The 22,193-nt window shown below is 38.8% G+C and overlaps 1 protein-coding gene across 4 annotated transcripts in view; it reads right to left on the reverse strand.

The window, feature by feature from the left end:
- The window catches only part of pkp4 (plakophilin 4), a 92,945-nt gene that overhangs the window by 20,088 nt on the left and 50,664 nt on the right, over positions 1 to 22,193 (reverse strand). For all 4 annotated transcript variants that reach the window (XM_088001359.1, XM_014996953.2, XM_014996960.2 and 1 more), the window contains exons 6-11: positions 19,805 to 19,998; positions 18,383 to 18,947; positions 10,113 to 10,283; positions 3,525 to 3,735; positions 2,051 to 2,183; positions 689 to 902 (exon numbers count right to left, since the gene is read on the reverse strand). In XM_088001359.1, coding sequence (XP_087857485.1) covers positions 689 to 902; positions 2,051 to 2,183; positions 3,525 to 3,735; positions 10,113 to 10,283; positions 18,383 to 18,947; positions 19,805 to 19,998 — 1,488 coding nt within the window. The remainder of the gene's footprint in view (positions 1 to 688; positions 903 to 2,050; positions 2,184 to 3,524; positions 3,736 to 10,112; positions 10,284 to 18,382; positions 18,948 to 19,804; positions 19,999 to 22,193) is intronic.

Consider the following 22,193-nt stretch of genomic DNA (forward strand, 5'->3'; position numbering starts at 1 on the left):
CTGAGGTAATCCCTATTTGTGGCAGCAAACAACCTATTAGATGGGAGATGTAGAGATGAAAGAGCTACGGGACACGTCTGTGTTGTCACAGTCCAACCGCATTTTCAATAATGACACAAAAAGAAACTTCTGTGATCCGACATCAGTACTGTTGCTAAAAAAAATGATTAGATAATAAAGTTAAAAAGCGGTTTCATCAGCAAAGTCATCAAATCTCCCATCAGTCAAACCAACAAGAAAGAAAAACCTTTTAAATGTGAGAAACTTAATATCTTAGACATTAATACCTGCTTTTTGCTTTGAAAATAAGTACTGTATAAGAAACTGACTTTGGTCAGTGGTGTTTAAACTTATTAAGCTGTGACAAGTTTAGAGATGTGGGACAATCCAATATTACTATGGGATCGAAGTGGAAGCAAAAACTTGCTGCACAATGAAGTAATAAACTATACAAAGAAATCTCATACACTGTATATAAACAGACATTTTAAATATGTCAGTATATTTGCAAAGCAACTGGTGGTTTTACTTTTTATATATATATATATATATATATATATATATATATATATATATATATATATATATATATATATATATATATATATATATATATTTTGTATTTTTCTGTGCATATTTACTGTCGACGTGACTGTGAAAAGCAGCTTCTCCACTCATGCTGACCAACCTGTGACGAGCTCCCGCACTTCGGCATCGACCGTCTTCCTCAGCAGGCGGAGCAGAGCGGGGATCCCTCCTGCGTTCCTGACAGCGATCTTGTTTTCATCCATAGCTTTCCCATAAACAAGGTTCCTCAAAGCCCCACACGAGTTTCTTTGGACCTCGACGGTTTTATGGTCGAGCAGGTCCACCAGGTGTTTAATTCCTCCCAGTCGACACACCTGGTGGTAGGGTGAATAAGGTCATGCGTGAATTTCACTCAGGAAGGGATTTAACTTTTTTTTCCCTCCCTTGTTCAGTTGTTTTTTAGGGGAGAACAAAAAGCATGAATTTATTCATGCGACAAGAGATTCAGCAGCACGGATTTTATTCATACCAAACCCAAATTATCTGGAAAAGTAATGCTGGTTGGAATTAAAGCTTTAACCACAGGAGATTACAGGTGGAAAAAAAAACAAAACAAAAAAATAACAGCCATTTCTTCTGCGCACAGAGTGAAGTGAATAAAACAAAGTGTACGAATACAAAGCTAGAGCTTTAAATTGAATAGCATGAATTATTCAGTAATATATAGACATTTGACATTTCAGTATACAAAATATACTATTTATACTGAATACATTATATGCATTCTATAAAAGTCAAGGTTTTCATAAGATACATCATACAAAATAAACAAAACAGAAAGGGCTTTACACGCCAATAAAAATAGTCCAAAAATCAAGAATATTTGTGAGTTTGTTCTGTTTTTGTGGGAACCGAGAAAAAAATTGTTGGAAAAACTCAATTTCCGTCAAACTGTTTAGAAATGGTTGAGTTGATAAACTCAGACAGTGAATTAAAAAGTCTAAAAGGTTTATGACTGAAATTGGTGTCATGTTCACAGTTTTTACAGTATAAAGTTTAGTTTGAAGATTGCCTTAACAAAAGGTTAACGGTTTAAATGTTAACAGGAAAACTAACATTTCAGAAAACAAAATACTATTAATACTCAATATATGTTTTTAATTTAATCAATTTAATTTATCAATTAAGAACAAATAAAAACTTAAATTTGATTAAGGCAAAGCTCATTTGACTTAGTCTTCTCTTTGTATGAGAATTACCAAATGTTGAACTTTGCATTGATGGATCATGCGATTTATTGCCCTAAGAGAGTCTCATATGAAGTCAATCGAAGCTAATCAAAACCCTGAAGCTTGAAAAATGAACCTTGTTAACATAAATAGGGCATTACCTTTAAATATACAATTTGCAATGACTATATTAAAATAAGTTAACATAATGTAAATAGTTTTAACAGTTATCAGAGGTTAGGATGAATTAACTGGAATAAGACACCGTACAGCATCAGTCGAACGCCACCCACCTCACTCTTGACTCTATTATCACCGAAGCACAGGTGCTGCAGGTAGGCGGCTGCATTGGCCTGCACTGAGGGGAAATGGTGCTGCAGCATGTGGATTACCTCTGTCAGCTCCGGGTCACGCCAAGCAAACTCTCTGAAAGTGCAGGTGGGGTAGAAACATATCAGCATGACGACAGGTGCAAAGGAAATGAGGAAAAACATCAACACAACTCTGCGTCTTCTCTCTTTTTCAAGAGTGCCAGGGAAAGCAGATTGTTTATGTGTACGAGAGTCCAATTTTGTATAAACTATTGTGCTTGGATAATCAGAGTTTTAAAAACTCTGTAAGGTTTATTTAAATTTATTTATGTTTTCCTTCAATTAGACTTGGAGCGTATCAAAATATAAGAAAAGCTCAATATTCCAAGGATATAATCAAAAGGTTTATTTCAGGTAACTATATGACTGACTGTGTGTCACGGCAATCAACACATTTAATGCCATTGAAAAACATTTCCATATGCAAGGCACTTCATTAGGACATCAGACACGCAAAAAAGTGATTTGTTTCACGAAGCAGCACACTGTAACTATATTTTCAAATTTACTGGTATTTATTGATGCTTCTATTGAACAAACAGTGGAGAAAACAGTAAAAGTAACAATCTCAACAGTAAGGACAGTTTTGGGGGAGTTTAATCATCACTAGATGGAATTTATCGTGACAACAATAAATCAAAATTGTTGTCATGACAACAAATTTATCACGATAAAAGATAAGTGATGCGATAAATGCCCTACCATATACAGTGCTCTGAGAAAATTCATCAAACACAAAGGTTTATACTAATGAATTCACCCTTTTATTTAATCACAGGCAATCCCTCACAAAATGAGAGTTAGTACCATCTATGCACTCAAACACAAAGTGTTACAGTTGTAGCACAGATGGCTTTACACCACTTGGGGTATGCAGTAGATCTCTAGATAGTAAACATGAACTTTTCTTTTGCTAAAGCTGAATCTGAAAATATATTCAAGGGCAGAAATTCTAGACCAAATTCCAGTCTGGTGAACTTCCTGAGCAGCCACTCCTGGGTTGCTCTACCTTTAAATAGTTACAGCACACTGTAAATGTAAACAAAGCCTCTAATGTGCAGGGTCAGGGTTTTACCACAAGTTGTCAATCCACGCTCTACACATCCACACATCTGTACAAGAGCAGACGCAGCACTTCAACGCCTGTGAGAATCTATTGTGAGGCGACCAGGCACAGTTGAGCCAGCTTAATGGGTAAAGCCATGTGTGGCTATCCAGGGGGAGAGCTCTGTGTTTGAATAGTAAGAGGACGCCGGTGTTGACCCAGCAGAACAGAGATGCCTTGTAAGCACAACTAGCCCCTTCGGATGACTTTTATGTGGTAAAGTACTAACCACAGAGTAAATCCAGTGAAAATGAAAACATGACTTGACACTGGGAATGTGACCGTGCTTACCTGGGATCTTTCTGAATGCTGTCTATGGAGGGCGAGCGGGGGGCGCCGTCGTCCATGACGATAGTCTGCCTGGCGTAGTTCGGATCAGAGGGCCGGTACTGTGCAGAGTGGTACGGATCGGCATAGTTAGCTGTGGTGTTAAGAGCATAGTTGTTTCTTTGGTAAGTCATGGCACTGCGCTGGCTGGATGTCCTCTGCAGGCTTCCCACACCTGAACAGCAAAAACATAAAGGGAAATTAAACACACACACAACACACAAGACAACAAAGCAATGAAAGACTGGAGTTCTGACCTTTTCAGCTAAACTGAGAGCTTTGTACTCCTGTTAGCTTAGAGGTTTTTACACAAAGCTGAAAATACAAACATGCTGCTGCTCTTACAGACTCTGCAAATTCTCAAATGTGGACCCAATTAATGGTGGGGATAAAATACAGCTCCCATGGTTGCAGAAAGTAGATCCATTCTCCTTCAAAGGCTTTCTTTTTTACGTTTACTAGGTTGTACGTAGCTCGAGGGGTCCTGTCTGTGTTCAGAGAGCACTTAAGGACCCAACCTGCTTGATAATCCACAAATTCTTTCTTCCCAGCCTTCTTGATCCGTCCGGTTCTTACTTTCTTGTACTAATTCAGCTAAAAAGACACGTGTAAAAGCTGACCAGCTCCACAAAAAAAAAAAAAAAAAAACTGGATTAAAATGACAAAAAACAAACCATCAAGACTAAAAAGAGAAGTCGCATCTTCTTTTAGTCATCTGCCTTCTATTCATTTGCTCCATGTGATATTATAGCATTACGACCCATTTTTTAAACTGCATAAACAGGCTGGTAAGACTTAGCCCTCCTTCTAACTGAAGCCACGTGATCTGTGACAGCATGCCTGCTGCGCTGGTCAGATCTGTATCAGCAAACCTGAAAGAACTGGGCACGAGTGCCCAAACTCCCCCCTACCAGGAACCAAGACGTCAACTTGTGGTTTTACTCCAAAAACATAATTTCTCGCATCAGTACACTTCTGTGTTCGGCAGTGACTCAAGCCTGCAAAGTGTCCACCTCCCAAGCTAAAAACCCCACAGGGATGCAGGGAGAGGAATTCAACGCAACATAGTGAAGCTTTTTTTTTATATATATATATATATATATTTTTGTCAGTACAACAAATGTATCAATAAAGCAGACTGAAAATTATTTCAGAAACTAAGTTAATAAAAATGCATATTATATACATCATATAATACAGATTTATTAGACACAGAGTAGTTGGAATCCGATGTTTACATGGTATGAAAAGGCACAAGCTTGCACAGATTAATTTAATTTGACTGATGTCAAATGAAATTAAACATTTGCTGTTTTGGAATGATCTAAATCTTTCTACTTGCTAAATATCAGAATAATGAGATAATCTTTTATTACGTTCTTCAAAATCAGACATTTCCACATTTTAGGATTATCATGTCTTTAAACGATTTGAGAAAAATCAGATGACGATGGCTATGTAAGCTGTTCGGGGATAAATCTAGTACACATGTTGATGTACTTTAAGGCAACACCTCAAACACACTTGTGGGACAGCTTGAAAAAATCTAAAGATGTCATGAAGAGAAATGACGGACCTCTACAAGCCTAGTTTTTCATTGGGTACAATTTCCAGACGCCTGAAGGTGCAATGTTCATCTGTTCAAATAATCGTATGCAATAGGGAGCATGGGACTCCCTATTGCATGTTAAGTCATTCATTCTGAAAAGCTTGTCAAGAATAGGGCTGAAACGATGATTCGAGTACCTCGATTACTAAAATTCCTCGAGGAAAATTTACCTGCCTCGAAGCTTCGTTAATTTATGTTTTATTAGTTAGCGCACCGTGTTCTGGCCGGGACTTCATTTGCGTTGCGCGGAGCTCTCACTTCCGCCTCTGAGTTGTTGACAAAAGCTAAGTCTCAGCGGCATAAAGTCCAATCTTCAAGATTGGCCCGTGGGGATTTTATTGATTGATGATAATGCCCGACTTTTTATCGTTTTTGGGGAACCAATAAGCATCCTTAAAATGACTGGGGGAATGCCTGGAGTACGGCAGCATTTCTCCTCCGGGGCTGCTGGTTGAAAGCGAACGGCGGGAAGAGCGCTGAGGTGAGCGGATAGACTGAACAGGGCGGGCGGCTGAGTAGCTGATGCTTACCGTGTAAATGTAGCTTTACCGACGAACCGCACAATAAATTTCATATCCCGGTCTGAAGAAACGGGTGGCGGAGCGCATCGTACATGGCTGGTAGATGAGTTTCTGAGTGTGACCAGTGAAGGTGTCGTAAATATCCCGTATTGCTTCCCCCCGTGTTCGTCCCCCGGTCTAACGGTTCGTCAGTCCGCTGGTCTATTTCCTCCCCTCCACCCCATCTTACGTTCGTTCATTCGCCCTCTCCTCCCACTCCAGGCGGCATTTCCCGTATTTTCAAACCCAAAGCGTGACAGGTTAGGTGAGTTTAATTAATCTATTAAACTCACTGAAGATGAATACATAAACTAAAAGCTGGATTGTAGACATTTTTTATAAGCATATTTATGAGCCTGCCTCTTTGTTATTAAATTCAATAGAATTTCAGATTTTTCTATAACTTTTCTTCTGGTTAACTTAGAAAGTGAGCTATTATTGTTACAGGTTAGTTTTCTAAACTACAAAAAGCAACTGTTAGGGATGCTCAAATATGAAAAATTGGACTGATAGTGATATCTGATAGTAACACCGGTATTATGCCAGATTTACCAATATTTCATTTTAGAATTTTTTTTTATCCGATTACTCGATTAATCGTAAGAATAATCGATAGATTACTCGATTACTAAAATATTCGTTTACAACAGCCCTAGTCAAGAATACCCAAACCGTTAGAGCAAAGTCATCCAGTTCAAAAAGGAAGTTCTATAAATGCTGAAACATTTTTTGCTAATTGTTTCAGACTTCAGAAAAAAAAAAAAAAAAAAAAAAAACCCAACTTGGTTGAAATGACTTCAGTGAGAAGCTTCTAGGAATGTTTTGTGTAATTGACATGTTGCAGGATGCAGTTATTGCTTTTTATTATGATGCTTTGGTACAGATGTTATTGCATTTTCACTCTGTTATACGATAGTATTCCTTGTGGATTCCTTAATATTGATCTGTCCATGTCCAGCTGCAGCAAAGCAAACACTCAAAACACTTCATGCACCATTCTGTACGAAGTTCTTATTTGTATTTAGGTTAAACCAAACTTGTCCGCAGTTCAGGCGTCTAAATAGCTAAATTAGAAACTAATCCATGACGTGTCGTATTAAATGCAGTTGCCAAACACGTCTCTATTTAGTGAATTTAAATAACAAAACAAATAACTTTTAGGCAACATTCTAATTTCATTGAGACTCAGCTGTATTTTGACCCTGCTCCTAATTTTTCTAAGTTTAACTTAATCTTTCCCGTTTTGCTCCAACTTACACAAAGTACAGCAAATGCGTCTGGCAACGACCAAACGGGCACGGAAAAATAAATTCAGAGAAAATGATTCATTGAAATATAACAAAGAAAAATCCCGGATCAAATTGGATTTCTCAAATGAAGCAGTTCATGGAAAGACTGTATCGAACATCCCCTTCAGCTCAGCCTCACTCAATTTTTCTCATCTTTGGAAAAACATATAGTGGATTGTTTTTTTTTTTTTGTTTTTTTTCAGCTTCTATACAACATCAATAGCATTTATTTGGGAACCTATTTCTCAAAGCAGACCTTCAGAGTGCCCCGGGTAACTCTGAATGTGTGAAATGTGTTTACATTTGTATTTTAGCCAAGAAAAAGATAACTGGGAGAGAAAAGGTGGCAGTTGTGGGTAAACTAGAAGTCCCCAGACTCTGTCCCTTTTCAAGAGCTCAGTGTGACATGTGGGTAATGGATTCCTTTCAGGCAGGATGACACATCAGAACCTGCCTATTAACTTCTGTCTCACCCTTTTCTGTCAGACAGTGGAGGGAGAAAGGAAACGTGAGGCAGGGAAAGAGTAGTTAGGAAAAAAATAAAGAAGGGAATCCAAAACAGAAAACCAAAGAAACAACTCAACGTACAGAGATAAACAGCAGGCAGGCTGTTTTCCCAGAAGAGAGACGAAACAGAATAGTCAAGGCCACCCTCATTAAATGGCTAATACTGGGAAGATATTGGAAGTCAAAGAGAGCATCAATGCCTGATGAGAAAAAGATGTGTTTGGTTTAAACAAAATGCTGTAAGTCAAAAGAAAATCAAGACTTCCCATGACCTGCATGATGAATCTCAAGTCAGTAAACAAGAGAGAGAAAACAGAGGAGCAAAAAAACCACAAAAGAACAAACAGAGCTTCCAGTAGATCTGAAAATAACCACGATGTGGTACAACCTATAGACCGAAATCATGTATCACTTTGTTTTGGTTCTACCACATAAGCAACATTGGAAAAAGTTTTAAATTCCTTCCCTGGTTTAATTATAACTCAGTAGAAAGAGATAACTTACCCCAATTTACAAGTTTAATTTATTGAACATATTGTGGGTGTTTTACCGCAGTGCAGCATGATATATGAAATTGCAGTTGTAACCACAACACCAGTGGGTGCAATACTGCAAAATAGAAATAGTAATGCTTGTTGGTGATTACATCACCAACAAGCATTACTATTACTGCGGATAGCTGGTAGAATACAGATTTCTATTGCAGGCCAAAGATCTATCATTTCTACTGTGTACAATAAATATTGTGCGTTCCTATTATTCAGCATTATTTTCTGGAAAGTGTAGGCACTGTACAAGAATACAACTGTAGATGGCGACACCAAAGTTAGCCTATGATTCATCCCTTCTATTGTGGATTAAAACTAAACATCCATGTCCCTTTTTTTATAGATTAGTCAATTCCGGTTCAAGAAGTAAAATAGATCATAGAGGTGTGCCGATCGATCGGTCACCGATCATAATCGGGCCGATTTTCGTGAAAAAGTGCATGATCGGTGATCGGCAATCATTGTCTCTTTTACCGATACCGATCACCTACTTCTCATTTCACAGCCTGCCTGTGCAGCTGGTCTCCTCTTTCCTTCACTCTGCGCAAACGCGCAACAACAAATCTTAAGCGATGTGCAACTATAACGCACTGAGTGAATGGGGAAGTTTGCTGCGTGTGGCTGCGGAAAATTGAAGCACGTCAAAATGCATCAACACAACGAAGCTAATACGACATAAAAACAATGCCATACTTGACGGAGTTTGGCTACATCGAGGCTCACTGCAGTAAAAAAGACATACGGAGGATCAGATAGCAGGTAAAGCAGCGCACAGCAACAAACACTCACCCGGATTAGCATGACGGTCAGAAAACTAAACAAATAACCAGCAAAATTATTTGTCTTCGTGCTGCGACGCAAGACGCTGGTTCTGCTCTCGCTGTTGAACCCCTGCTACGCTACAGATAGTAATATTTCACAGACGGAGCGCCGCTTCTGCTCCACCTGGTAGTGACTCTCACACCGAACCTGCTTAAAGCTGCAGCATCTAACTTAAAAAAATACATTTTACCTACGTATTAAAACTTCCGCTGTCCTAACATGAGACAAATAATCTCTGAAAAAATAATAGATCTCCTCCCTGTCCTGCATAATTACTCCGCTCAGTCAGAAACAGCCAATCAGAACTAGCAGTAATCAGCTAGCTGCCATGCTAACAGGAAGTTTTCATTCAGTAACTCTGGATTGTTTATTGTAATGATCCTGTATTTGCCTTTGAATGTTAAGTTTTATACTTGAACTTTTTGGCAATGTTGAGAGGTTTTATGCCTTCATATGTTTTCAGTCTGTTAAAGATAGCACTACCAATAGCAGTACAATTTGCACAATGCCTGTTTTGTTTAGTTTTCTTCTTGGAAAAAGTTATTAAAAACAAGTTTTTGTCTAAATTAAGGTGAATTCATGGTTCCTTTTTCCACATAATGTAACCGGTAGTGTTTATGATAAAAAATAAATAAATAATAATTATGTGATCGGTATCGGTGATCGGTATCGGTGTATCGGCCATCATGGGTGATCGGTATCGGTATCGGCAGGAAAAAACCTGATCGGCACATCTCTAATAGATCAACTAATCAGACCACAAGAGGATCATTCTAAAATGAAAATGGATTTTATATCCTAGCGGGAGAATAATTAATCATTTTCTCAATTTGTAAAAACACAAAAAATTAAAAGTGTTAATGTCATACTTGGCACTACAGAGAAAAGTATAAAAAAATCCTGACTAATTTATTTTACACTGATTCTAGATCTTTGCCACTGTCCATGACTTTGGGATCTTTGTAAAAAAAAAACAAAAAAAAAAAACAAAACAAACAAAAGCAAAACAACATCAGATTCTCAGCTTTCTAAAAACGCAAACTCATCTTTTCCAGTCTCATTCAGAGTATTGTGCAGGGTCTCGACAAATTGTAAGCAAGCCATTCTTCCCATTTAACAAGATTATTTGCCGAGTTAGGAGGCTTAAGGTGTTTACACTTCATGGATTGTCTGCTACTATCTTTACGAGATTCTCTGAAGAAGACAGTTTGACCAACCTGAGCCGCTCCTGTAAAGGGTCCCCTGCTGGGTGTGGCTGGGGCTGCGGTACAACGGGCCCCGGAAAGTCCTGTCCTCATATATGGGTGCGATGTGGCGGTCTGGGGAGATGGTTGACCTCATGTCCTGTCCATGGTGGCTGTGCTGACTGGCATAGGAACTCCGTATTCCTGCAGAAGGAGAACTGTTAGCAGGTAGATAGCTAGAATGATCAGTTTGCAAGTAGCATAGTTCTTAAAGAGGCAGTGTGAAGTGACAAAATGTTACTCCTGCGTGTTAATGAGCAACAATTAATCACTGTAAATTACTTTAATCTCATCCATCTGCTTATACAGCAGGTAAAAGGGAAGAAACAAAAAAGAATAAAAGTACTTAACGTAATAAAAATACTATAAATTAATTTCTGCCGATTATTGCCCTGCCCTTTAGTGTGTTACAAGATAAACACTGAATAATTTGCAGTAAACAGCCTGCCTCCTTTTACTGTCTTTACAGGTGATGTCATTGCTAAAAAGCTATGCTATTTACTGAATGACAAAGTTGGCATTGATCACCGCACAGCAATAATGCAACCTTGTGGAAAATATCAAAGGACTAATGCTCTACAAGAGTATCAAAAATCAGATGCATTTCTTTTAAAATTATTTAAAATGTAAGAAATTGTTTCTTTTTATCTTTTAATACACGTGACAACTTTATATTTACAGCTGTGAAGTGAACGTTTACTTTGCTAAAAATATGATTCGTAAGAATTTGACGTGATGACAGATTAACCAAATGAATGTAATGCAAGTAAAGGCAAGAAAAGAAACGGATGTAGAAAACATGTTAACATCTAAGAAGAGCACTACGGCCACATCAGACAGATCGAAGTCAAACAAGTCAAATGTTTCACAGGATCTTCTTGTGACATTAGTGTGGCCTGACTTGGCAATGTGGAGCTGATCCTCAGAGAAATTAAATGAGAAAGTCCAAGATGGGGAATCAATGGATTATTTATAGGTTTTACTGCCAACTTGTCTGGCTCTTCATATCAGAAAAGATGGTATCGAACCTATAATGTTTTTACTTCAGCTTTGAATAAACTACAATAAACCAGTTCAAAAAGGAGATTTTGTTCATATCTTACTGTTACAACATAAAAACACTAATGCACTGGAATGTGGATGTGATTACTTGGTATCAAAGTTACTGTGGAGCAATCAGTGATGCTTGATTATGTTACACTGAAACTGACTAAAATGCAGTTTACACAAAACTTTGTTTTCCTCTAGAGACACAATGTAAATTCATACTGTAAATGAAGAGGCAATAAATGTTGAAAGCTTTAGGGCTGCTAATTTGAGGAGAGGAAAAATGAAAACCACATGCCTGATGTGAAATATAAAAGTGGCGATAAAGACGGTTTCTTTTCTTCTTTCTTCATTTAAATCCAAGTAAGCCCACCCAATACAAGTGATCTCAGCGCCTATGTTTGTTTGTGTTAAGCCTCACATCAATGGAGCTCATAAAACTGTGAACCCCCCTGGGTCACTGTACAGTTGGCAACTTACTGCTCATTGCACATATCGAGAGCCGCAGACATCACTTGGGTCCTCTCCAACAGCATGAACTCAGCTGCCGACTGTAACTAAACACCAAGCCTACCATGCAGAACCAGCTAAATGAGGGAGTCCTGTCACAACATGAAACTAAAAAAATTAATAAATACGGATGTTTGTCTCCTTGTGGACTGGAAACTCTTGGGGGAAGGAGAGCATAGCTTTTAGATGAAAGTAGTGGACCGTTTTGATGATGACCTCTGAGGTCGTCTAAAAAACAGTAGCTCTGCAGGGAGCTTAGGAAAATTGACTCCAAAGATATTTTATTGCTGAGACAGACACTAATAAAGAATCACTTGAATTTGCTAATAATGATTAAAATCATAACTGTGGTCTTAATTGAGCTGGCTGTGAACTACCAGCTGTGGGTTGAAAGTTTTATGCTTATATTTAAACAGTCTAATGCAATTAGTAATTCAGCTTCGACAAAAAAAAAAAAAAAAAAAGACTTGAAATGTAGCATGTGGAAGATGAGTACACATGGTTTGCAATCATTTTGAAGTAGCAAATGGGGTTCAAATTATGTTTGGTTGTTTCTAAGGGGCCCACAGCATGCCAAGTGAACATCCCCCACACATCATTATGCCACCACCACCAACATGAATCACTGATACAAGGCAGAATGAACCCATGCTTCTGTCACTGTGACCAGATTCTGACCCTACCGACCTAATGTTCCGTAAAACGAGGCGCATCAGACCAGGCAACATCTGACAGGTTCAGGGTTCAGAGAGATCTTTCCACATGCCATGCTGGAAATGAGTGGCCACTTGAATTACTCTTACATTTCTGTCTTCTACAACAGCATCAAGGTCACATACATTGCAATTAGATCTTAGAAATGTTGCACAACATTGTATTGCTTAACACTAGGAACAAAACTTACTGAAATAAGTATTTGGATTCCTGTGATTATGATAATGAACTAAACACCGAACTGGTTTTTTGCTGTCCATTTCATGTTTAAATAGATGCTGCCATAAATTAAATTAAAAATCTGCTTGAATGCAATCAAAATGTTAAGTTTAGAGGGTTTATGGATTCCCAGGGCAAGACTTTCTTCACTTTTACTGTTTGGGACAGTTAGGAACTGCTTTATGGATTAATTTATATTTGTATTATAATTTATATATTCTCTGCGCAGTGCTGTGGCAAACTAAATAGTCAGAGAAGTCTTTCACTATGTGGTACTGCTCACAATGCGGAGTAGTTGCAGGTTGGCAGGGAATCAGCAGCTCTGTTGTTCAAAGGTTTTTAGGGGAGCGGTGGATGGAGGTAATGAAAGACATAAGAAAAGGCGGATGAATCAAAAAGGAAAGTGGAGAATAATATAAAAGGTGGTGGAAAGCCGAGGGTGTGAGGAAGACACGAAAATAAAAGGAGTGTTAATGAGGCCGTTTTGGCCACCACAACGTTCTCATTCATTGTAAAAGCCTGTTCAAAAAGATGGCTGTTCAGGCCTGGTGGCAATACACATCCTGGGTGATCTAAGGAAGAATGAATAGGGTGGACTGAAGATGTGTTCAAATGCAGATCTGGACAACCCATCAGGCCTTTAGGGTGATTTAACACATTTCAGGACAGTTGTGATAAGATCTGGAAATTTGTTCCAGGCGTCAATAAAATACCACTTACTGGCCTAACATGACATAAAAGAACCAAGAACAATTAGGGCATCTCAGCACCGAAATGTCATCACTCTTTCTGTACAATAAACTCAACATTGTAAACCATTTGAGCCAGGGTAATGAAACAAAGGTATTGACGGGATGTTTTTAAGTTATGTTAATAAACATAATCAGAATTTTTACACGTTATCTTACTAATAACTGGACACACTGGTAGTGCTATACTGCAAATTAGTATCTTCAACACTTGATTGGTGTGACAAAATATTTGTGTAGACGAGGAAGTTGCGTTGAAAACAGCCGATGGTGGACTGATGCAACATGAGAGTAAAGAAAGGCTTTAGCATGCGTCTTTCAAGCTCTGGCAACACACAGCTCTTTATGTACACAAATAATTTATTCCCATTACATAACCCATCTTTCTAGAATGTAGGCAAAACAAATCCGACTAAGATGAATATAAAATCTGTTCATGTCCATATAATAAAAAAGATCAAGGTGATTGTATATACACTCTGGCCCAAAAAGTTGGCATTTTTATCCCTCTTGTTGAAATGATTGTGAGATTAATTTATTCGAACAGAAACGGTTGAATAGCTTATCAGAATTATTCAATTTACTAATCAATCATTACCATATCATAGTGAAAATTAAGCCACAACAAAAAACAGGAAGCAAGATTTGACCTACCAACATTGGTATGTTTGGACTGAAGGAACTTTTTCAAAGAACCAAGGAAGCTTGTTAGAGCCATTATTTTCAGGACTACAATTTTCCAGCTTCTGAAGCGTCAAGTCTTGATCTCTTTCTTCCAGCAACTCCATAAAGTAGCCACATTAAAATAGCCCATCATGAAACTAGTCTATGTGCCTTATTTACTCTATTCCCCTGATGGAAAGGCTGCAGTCACTTCTAAAAGCATCTGCAAATTCTCAGGGAGAAATAACTTTCTGGTGTCTGTTGAGGATGAATGGCCCACATTCCTTCTGTGTTATAGTCATTTAATTCTCCCCCCTCAGCCCTCTCACCGTGGCGTTAACAGATTACACTTGGCAGAGACTGGATGAAAGGCGCTGGTGGCTTGGCGGATGCTAGCTTTGGAGAAACAGATACAGCTGGATCCATTTCTCAAATATAATATTCACAAATCCTGTCACACCAGCAAATGCTCAGCAAATAAAAAGGGGAAGGATTACCAAAATCTCACTACACACGAGAAAGTAAAAAGTAGCAATAATAGGCTGCAGGATGGTCAAAACTTCAAAGGCAGCTTCGCTTGTCAGAATGAGAGAGGAGAAATGCCATTTCCTCTTTCCCCCTGTCCCACTCTTCTCTCCAATGGACAGAATGTAATGAGCACATTATTAGGGACAATTTGTCTTCATTTTCCATTCTTCAGCAGGAAAGGGAAGCCATGACATTCTACAGGTTAGTGTGCGGGCGGTGGGACCAGGTGGGTGGTGGAGAAAAAGAAAATGAGAGGAGAGAAAGAACACAAAGGGATAGAAAAGAAACATAAAGCAGCAAAAAAAGAACTTTTAACAGAAATAATTTAGGAACTCATGAAATGGGCGATAAAATACAAAAAAAAAAAAATCGAAGGACTAATTTCTGAGTAAAAACATGTAGTTTTGGGTCGTTTGGTGACTTTTTGCAAATACTTGCAATTTGGATGACGTGATCATTCCACTTCCGATTAATATGGCCCATCAGACACGGGTGACAAATTACTGTAATAAAGGCAAAGTGTAGAGGGCGCATTTGTAGAAAATGTAAAAAGAGAGAGACGATGGGAATAGGATAGGAGTTGAATAAGATAAAGAAGAAAAACAATAAGGAGGAGAAGAAGGAAAGCACAGAAAAGAAGTCTGATCAAAAAAAGAGCTGGGAAGGAGCTTCATGAAATTTCTCTGCTGAACACAGTCACCTGTGGCCACTTCATTTAATTTTTTTTTTTTTGAAAATCAACTACATTTAGAGAAAAATGTAAACTAATATATTTGGAGTATAGGCTAAACATTTTGAAATGATCAAGCTAGTAAAAGTAAAAGTGGTTCATAGTCTTTCTAAGAAAAACTGAAATTAAGAGAAATAAACACCTGAAACATATCACTCTGTGAGAAATGGATCTGACCTTCACCGTTTGTCCTCAAATAAATTAGTTTTATTTAAGTCGATTGCAACACACTCTCCGGAGATTTACTGCATTGTGTCAACAAGACTTAGTCAACTAAAATAAAATAAAAGCTCACGTAGAATTTATTTAATATCACCTATGCCAGTTTTGCACAGCCTTGCAGTACAGATTAAACACTGGATGCATAGGAAGTGCAGCTCAGGCTAATGATGATACGAGTGACACTCACACATTTACCGATATCCTGTAAAACCTGTTAAAGACGACATACAGACTGATCATGAATGAAAGACACCAGTGGAGCGGCACTAACATCTACACAAAAGACACATGAAGATGAGAAACAGACGAGACAATCAAAGTTTCACCTTTAATATCACCATCAATTAGGGCATCTTAGGAAATCCCAGGCAGCATGAGGTTGAGAAGGGAAAAAATTAATTATTGGCTAAACAGAATATTTTCTGAGAAGCAGCTTGGCTTATCCTCCTAAGAGAAAATTGAAATTAAATCAGAATCAGAATATGCGAGTGTGGCAATTATCTGAATGAGAAACATAGTTTATTGCTCTTTTCACTGCAAGCACCTACACTAGTAATTGTAATGAAAACAAAGTTTTGATTATCAGAAAATGTTATGCAACACATTTTGTGTTGAATATTCGTTCAGCCTGCTTTGTGAGCATGAAATGAATTTGAGTGTGAAAGCAGAGCATGAACACAGGCAGGTATTTTCCTGTTGGTTTGGCTTCAGATAAGGACCAGATATAAATCAAGGTTCATCTGCCAGCTCTCATTTTTTGCTCTACAGGTGCTGGTCATAAAATTAGAATATTGTGATAAAGTTCATTATTTTCCATAATGTCATGATAAAAATTAAATTGTCATATATTTTAGATTCATTGCACACCAACTGAAATATTTCAGGTCTTTTATTGTTTTAATTTTGATGATTTTGGCAAACAGCTCATGAAAACCCAAAATCCCTGTCTCAAAAAATTAGAATATTATGAAAAGGTTCTCTGAACGAGCAATAAAAATAATCATCTGAATCAACAAAGTAACTCTAAACACCTGAAAAAGATTCCTGAGGCCTTTAAAAACTCCCAGCCTGGTTCATTACTCAAAACCGCAATCATGGGTCAGATTGCTGACCTGACTGCTGTCCAGAAGGCCATCACTGACATCCTCAAGCAAGAGGGTGAGAAACAGAAAGAAATTTCTGAACGAATCGGCTGTTTGCAGAGTGTTATATCAAGGCACCTCAGTGGGAAGTCAGTAGGAAGGAAAAAGTGTGGCAGAAAACGCTGCACAACGAGAAGAGGTGACCAGACCCTGAGGAAGATTGTGGAGAAGGGCCGATTCCAGACCTTGGGGGAAGCAGTGGACTGAGTCTGGAGTAGAAACATCCAGAGCCACTGTGCACAGGCGTGTGCAGAAAATGGGCTACAGGTGCCGCATTCCCCAGGTCAAAGGTCAAGCCACTTTTGAACCAGAAACAGCGGCAGAAGCGCCTGACCTGGGCTACAGAGAAGCAGCACTTTGGACCACTGTTGTTCAGTGGTCCAAAGTACTTTTTTCGGATGAAAGCAAACTTTGCATGTCATTCAGAAATCAAAGTGCCAGACTCTGGAGGAAGACTGGGGAGAAGGAAATGCCAAAATGCCAGAAGTCCAGTGTCAAGTACCCACAGTCAGTGATGGTCTGGGTGCCATGTCAGCTGCTGGTGTTGGTCCACTGTGTTTTATCAAGGGCAGGATCAATGCAGCAGCTATCAGGAGATTTTGGAGCACTTCATGCTTCCATCTGCTGAAAAGTTTTATGGAGATGAAAATTTAATTTGGTCTGGAATCGGCCCTTCTCCACAATCTTCCTCAGGGTCCGGTCACCTCTTCTCGTTGTGCAGCGTTTTCTGCCACACTTTTTCCTTCCTACTGACTTCCTACTGACTTCCCACTGAGGTGCCTTGATATAACACTCTGCAAACAGCCGATTCGTTCAGAAATTTCTTTCTGTTTCTCACCCTCTTGCTTGAGGATGTCAGTGATGGCCTTCTGGACAGCAGTCAGGTCAGCAGTCTGACCCATGATTGTGGATTTGAGTAATGAACCAGGCTGGGAGTTTTTCAAGGCCTCAGGAATCTTTTTCAGGTGTTTAGAGTTACTTTGTTGATTCAGATGATTATTTTTATTGCTCGTTCAGAGAACCTTTTCATAATATTCTAATTTTTTGAGACAGGGATTTTGGGTTTTCATGAGCTGTTTGCCAAAATCATCAAAATTAAAACAATAAAAGACCTGAAATATTTCAGTTGGTGTGCAATGAATCTAAAATATATGACAATTTATTTTTTATCATGACATTATGGAAAATAATGAACTTTATCACAATATTCTAATTTTATGACCAGCACCTGTAATCCCTTACAAGGATGACATGTACAAACCAGTTTGGGCAGGCATGTTTTTCCAAAAATATCCTGATCCGTTCCTCGGAATAAATTACGCAAACGCTCAAAAACGAGAACATTCATTCTGTTTGTGACACAAAATTGATTTGTAGTTTGTAGTGTAACACGGACACCATGATGTTAGCCTCAAATTGACCTCAACTAATATCTCAAAAACTAACTCTAAACAAAATAATATTCATTTTACTCTCATTAGTACCAGGCTACTAGACCCCATAAGCTGCATTGGTGCCAACAAGGGAAGTGATTTTCTCCTAATAAGGTCCTAATAAGGTAATAATCCACAACCAGACACACAGAGACAGTCATAAAGTCTCATCTCTCTTACCCCAATGCTTCTTACTCCTAAACTCATAACATTTCCCTAAAATGTAGAACACCACAGATGCACATACGAAAGCAGTGTGAGAGTGTGTGTGTCATTAGCATCACACCTGTGAGGCTGTCAGGTCGAGTCATCCTCTCATAAATGTCGTAACTCTGAGGTCCATAGGGGTCAGTGTTGTGGAGCATGGAGCGAGGCAGAGTGGAGCTGTAGTGTTGGGGCACGGCGGTCATGCTAGCCCTGACTGGAGAAGAAGAGTGAGTCGGTTGCTTAATCAGCGGAGGGTCCACCAGCGTCAGGGGGGAGCCCATGCGACCCGACGCTGACCCTGCCGAGGTCTGATAGGGCGAGGTGGTGCGGCTAGTGGAGCCAGGCCGTGAGTTTGTGGAGCTGATGCGCCTCAGTCCTGCGGGGGAGGTTTTCTGGGGGGTGTATGGCGAGCCGCCACCAATGCTACCAGTGCGCTGCACAGAGGGCAAGGTTGTGAAGTGGATGTTGGAGAGAGGCTTAGGTTCTGTTACGACAGGGGAGCCGTAGGCACTGGCAACTGAGGTACGCAGGGAGCCACGGGAAGGGGAGATACTGCTGGCATAGGCTGGCGAGTGAGAGCGAGAAGGCACTGAGCTAACCCTCCGCATTGCACGGCCAGGCAGAGCTGCTGTCACTGCGGGAACCTGCAGGTAATGACAAACAAACATAATTGGCAACATGCCTCCTCAGCCTAAAAGATGGTATAAAGAATATTAACACGGTGTGTTGAACTCTCTGACACACACTAACTTCTACAATAAAAATGACATTTTAAATAACAGGGGATTATATAAGCCGTTTCATCACAGGTCATGACTTTACTGAAGGCCATGTTTGCTTTATCTCCCCCCTCCAGAGTGTGACGGCACCATTTGGTTTCTTGCTGCCTTTGTGTACTAAATTGTGTGAATCATGATTAGATTGAGCTGCTCAGTTGAATATGCACCTTCTGTGCTGTAAAGCCTTTGCATTTCTATAGCCACTAAGAAAAAAACATAAAGTTTTGGTAGCAGACATGAGCTAGTATGAGATTAGTTTCAAATAGGTTTTCTGCTTAGAATATTACATCTTTTAGCTGTTCTTCTCCTTATGGAGTAACACAAGTGTGCCTAGCTGATAATATCTGGGTAAATGGTTGAGCTATCTAGTCCAGTAGCCAGTAACAGAGGTAACTTAATAAAAGTGATGGATGATGCTTTGTTTTCTACTGTAGGATCTGAAATAAATTAGTTTTTATTGAAAAGGACAAATGTAGATTTCCATCAGTCAACTGATTGGCAGTGCACAGCAACAGGTGGGCAGGATGGTTCACTTTTTTTCTGTCCTATCTACACAGCGATAACTCACTCAGACTCTTTCGCTGACATCTCGACAAACCTTAATACTAGTACCCCGTCCATGCCTCTTTAGTAGCGTTATCATTTTCTATCTCCTGTAAATAACAGTGTGTATAGTAGGATAACACACAGAGATATGCTTTAAATACACCGGCTGTCATTACCTGGGCTGAAGCTTGCCCCTCAGCCCTGGCGTTCCTCATTAATGTGCCGGTGCCAGCTCCAGGGAAGGAGTGCTGCATCTTGAGTTCAGCCTTGCCCTGGTTCTGCCTGCTGAGGTAGCCACTGCTGGCATCCTGATAGCCGCTGTCAGAGTAGGAGTTCATCTGAGCTGAGCCACATGAATTCCCTGCAGACCCTGAGAGAGAGGGTGACAGAAACAGACATAAATGAAATGTAGAGGAAGGAGCTAGATAAGGGTGAGAAACTCCGGGATAGATATCATAAGAGGTTTCATAACAGCTATGACCTTTACCAGCATCGCCTTTCTAACGAAACGCCAGGAAGAAAACACCTTTAGCAAACCATGAGTTAATTTGCCATCATTTAACCCATCTAAAATTTGATAAATGATAAATGATGTTATCTCTCACTTTAAAGAAAACATTACAATAACGTCAATACTTTAGATTAGGAGGAGAATGTGCAAAAAAAAAATAGAAAGACCTTTCTTTATCTGTAACCTCTGCTCACATGTGGTTGTGAGGAAGTTTTTCCACCAAACCATCTCCAGGGCTAAAACAGTATTGCTAGTGTTTCTTTTTGAAATAGAGCAAGCACAAACTCTACAACAGAAAAACTGGTGCAATGTCAACACTAAGTCTTATTTGGCTAGATGAAAAAAAGCCTCAGGACCTGGTAGCACGCTTACTAAAGATCAACATGCAGTCACAATAAAAACTTTTGTCTATTTTAACAACAACTGAGCTCAGTTATCTCATTCAACTCACTGGCTCTTGATATAAATGTTAATCTGAGTCTGTTTTTTAAGATTTTAAACTATCTACTATTATATTTTGTATACTTGCTGTAAGGCACTTCGGTGCAGCCCTTGTTATAAAGTCCATTTAAATAAAATAGATATTGACGATAAAGTTCGCACATATTTTTCAGTATCAATATATGTACCAAGGTTCACTCTGAATTTATGGAAAATAATACTAACAGAGTCTGGAAATATAAATATTTTTCTGCAGTCTTTCCATTCTTATTCATCCTGGGAAAATACCTAAATCAAATTCCCAAATTTCCACCTTTTCCATACTGCATCAGAACCTTCATGGCGTGATCAGGTGTGTTTGGCAATGGAAAGACCTTTCCAACAGAACTCCACTTGAACTGGACCGGTCTGAAAGGTAGATTGAGCCGACATTTTTTGTAATATGGGATTATATGCACTAATTTCAATAAATAAAATAAATATAACTTCATAGTCTCATCTTACAGGTCCGTCACAGGTGTTTATGTGGGTTAATTCTACGAATCCAGCGGAACTGTTGCTTCCAAATTCATTCATAAAAATAGTGTCAGTATTTTAATATTATCAGGTCTTTTAAACCAATCCTGCTTGAAAAGCTGTGTTTTCCTTTAGCAGATCAGAGAGCAGTTGGTCAGGACTGTGGAGCGTTCATAAACAGATTGTTGTTAAAGCAACATTAATAAATTAAAACGGGAATATTATGCCATCTGTTTGGGGAGATAAATATTGTGATTTGTGTTGTTAAAATCTCCCCCAAAAAAAAAAAATATATATATAACAGGGAGGATCAAATATTTACTGTAGAGATATTTTAAGTCATTTAATGATATAAAATGTGTTTAGAACAGACTCTGCAAGTAATATCAGTAGAAAACAGACATCACTGTTCATCAGGCACAAAACACGCAGAGGAAATTAACATACTTCTTGCCATAGTGGATAGAAAAACAAAGTTTCTTGATGATTGATTCAAAAATATAAATTCAATATGACTCATGTAACAATACCATTGAACAAGAACCGGTAGTTTGAAGAAATACCACTAGAGTAACCTTGTGCAGTAGATGCGCTACAAGAGATGAACTGAATTTATGGAATAAATCCTTCATTAATGAAACCAATATCACACTAATGGTCCAGCTTGATATTCTGTAGAAATTGAAGGTTTTTTTTCCAATCCTGGGGGGAAAAAAGAACTCCAGAATTGTTGAGGACATTTTCGTCTCCACTGTATTCATAACTCTTGAACCTTTCTAGATTTTATCTTGTAACAACCAAAAACAATGTAATCTAATTTACTAGGGTTTAATTTAAGACCAACTAGTGCATTAGAAAGAAGCGGAGAGAGGAAGATACAATAAAATTTAGACGCTGAACATGTTGCATCCAGTTGCTTTCAGTTCCCCACAGGCAATACTGGTAGAACCACATTATAGCTGCAGGTTATTTGGGAGTTTGTCTCTACTATATCTGCACATCTAGAAACAAGCTTATGCCCATTGCCTCTTACATAATATCTCATTCAGAACAGATGAAGTACATGTGAATAGTTATTTTCAGTCTTTCTCCAAATT

Source organism: Poecilia mexicana, unplaced genomic scaffold (assembly GCF_051168715.1).
Source record: "Poecilia mexicana isolate PSO_F unplaced genomic scaffold, ASM5116871v1 scaffold_2, whole genome shotgun sequence".
Classification (NCBI taxonomy): Eukaryota; Metazoa; Chordata; class Actinopteri; order Cyprinodontiformes; family Poeciliidae; genus Poecilia; species Poecilia mexicana.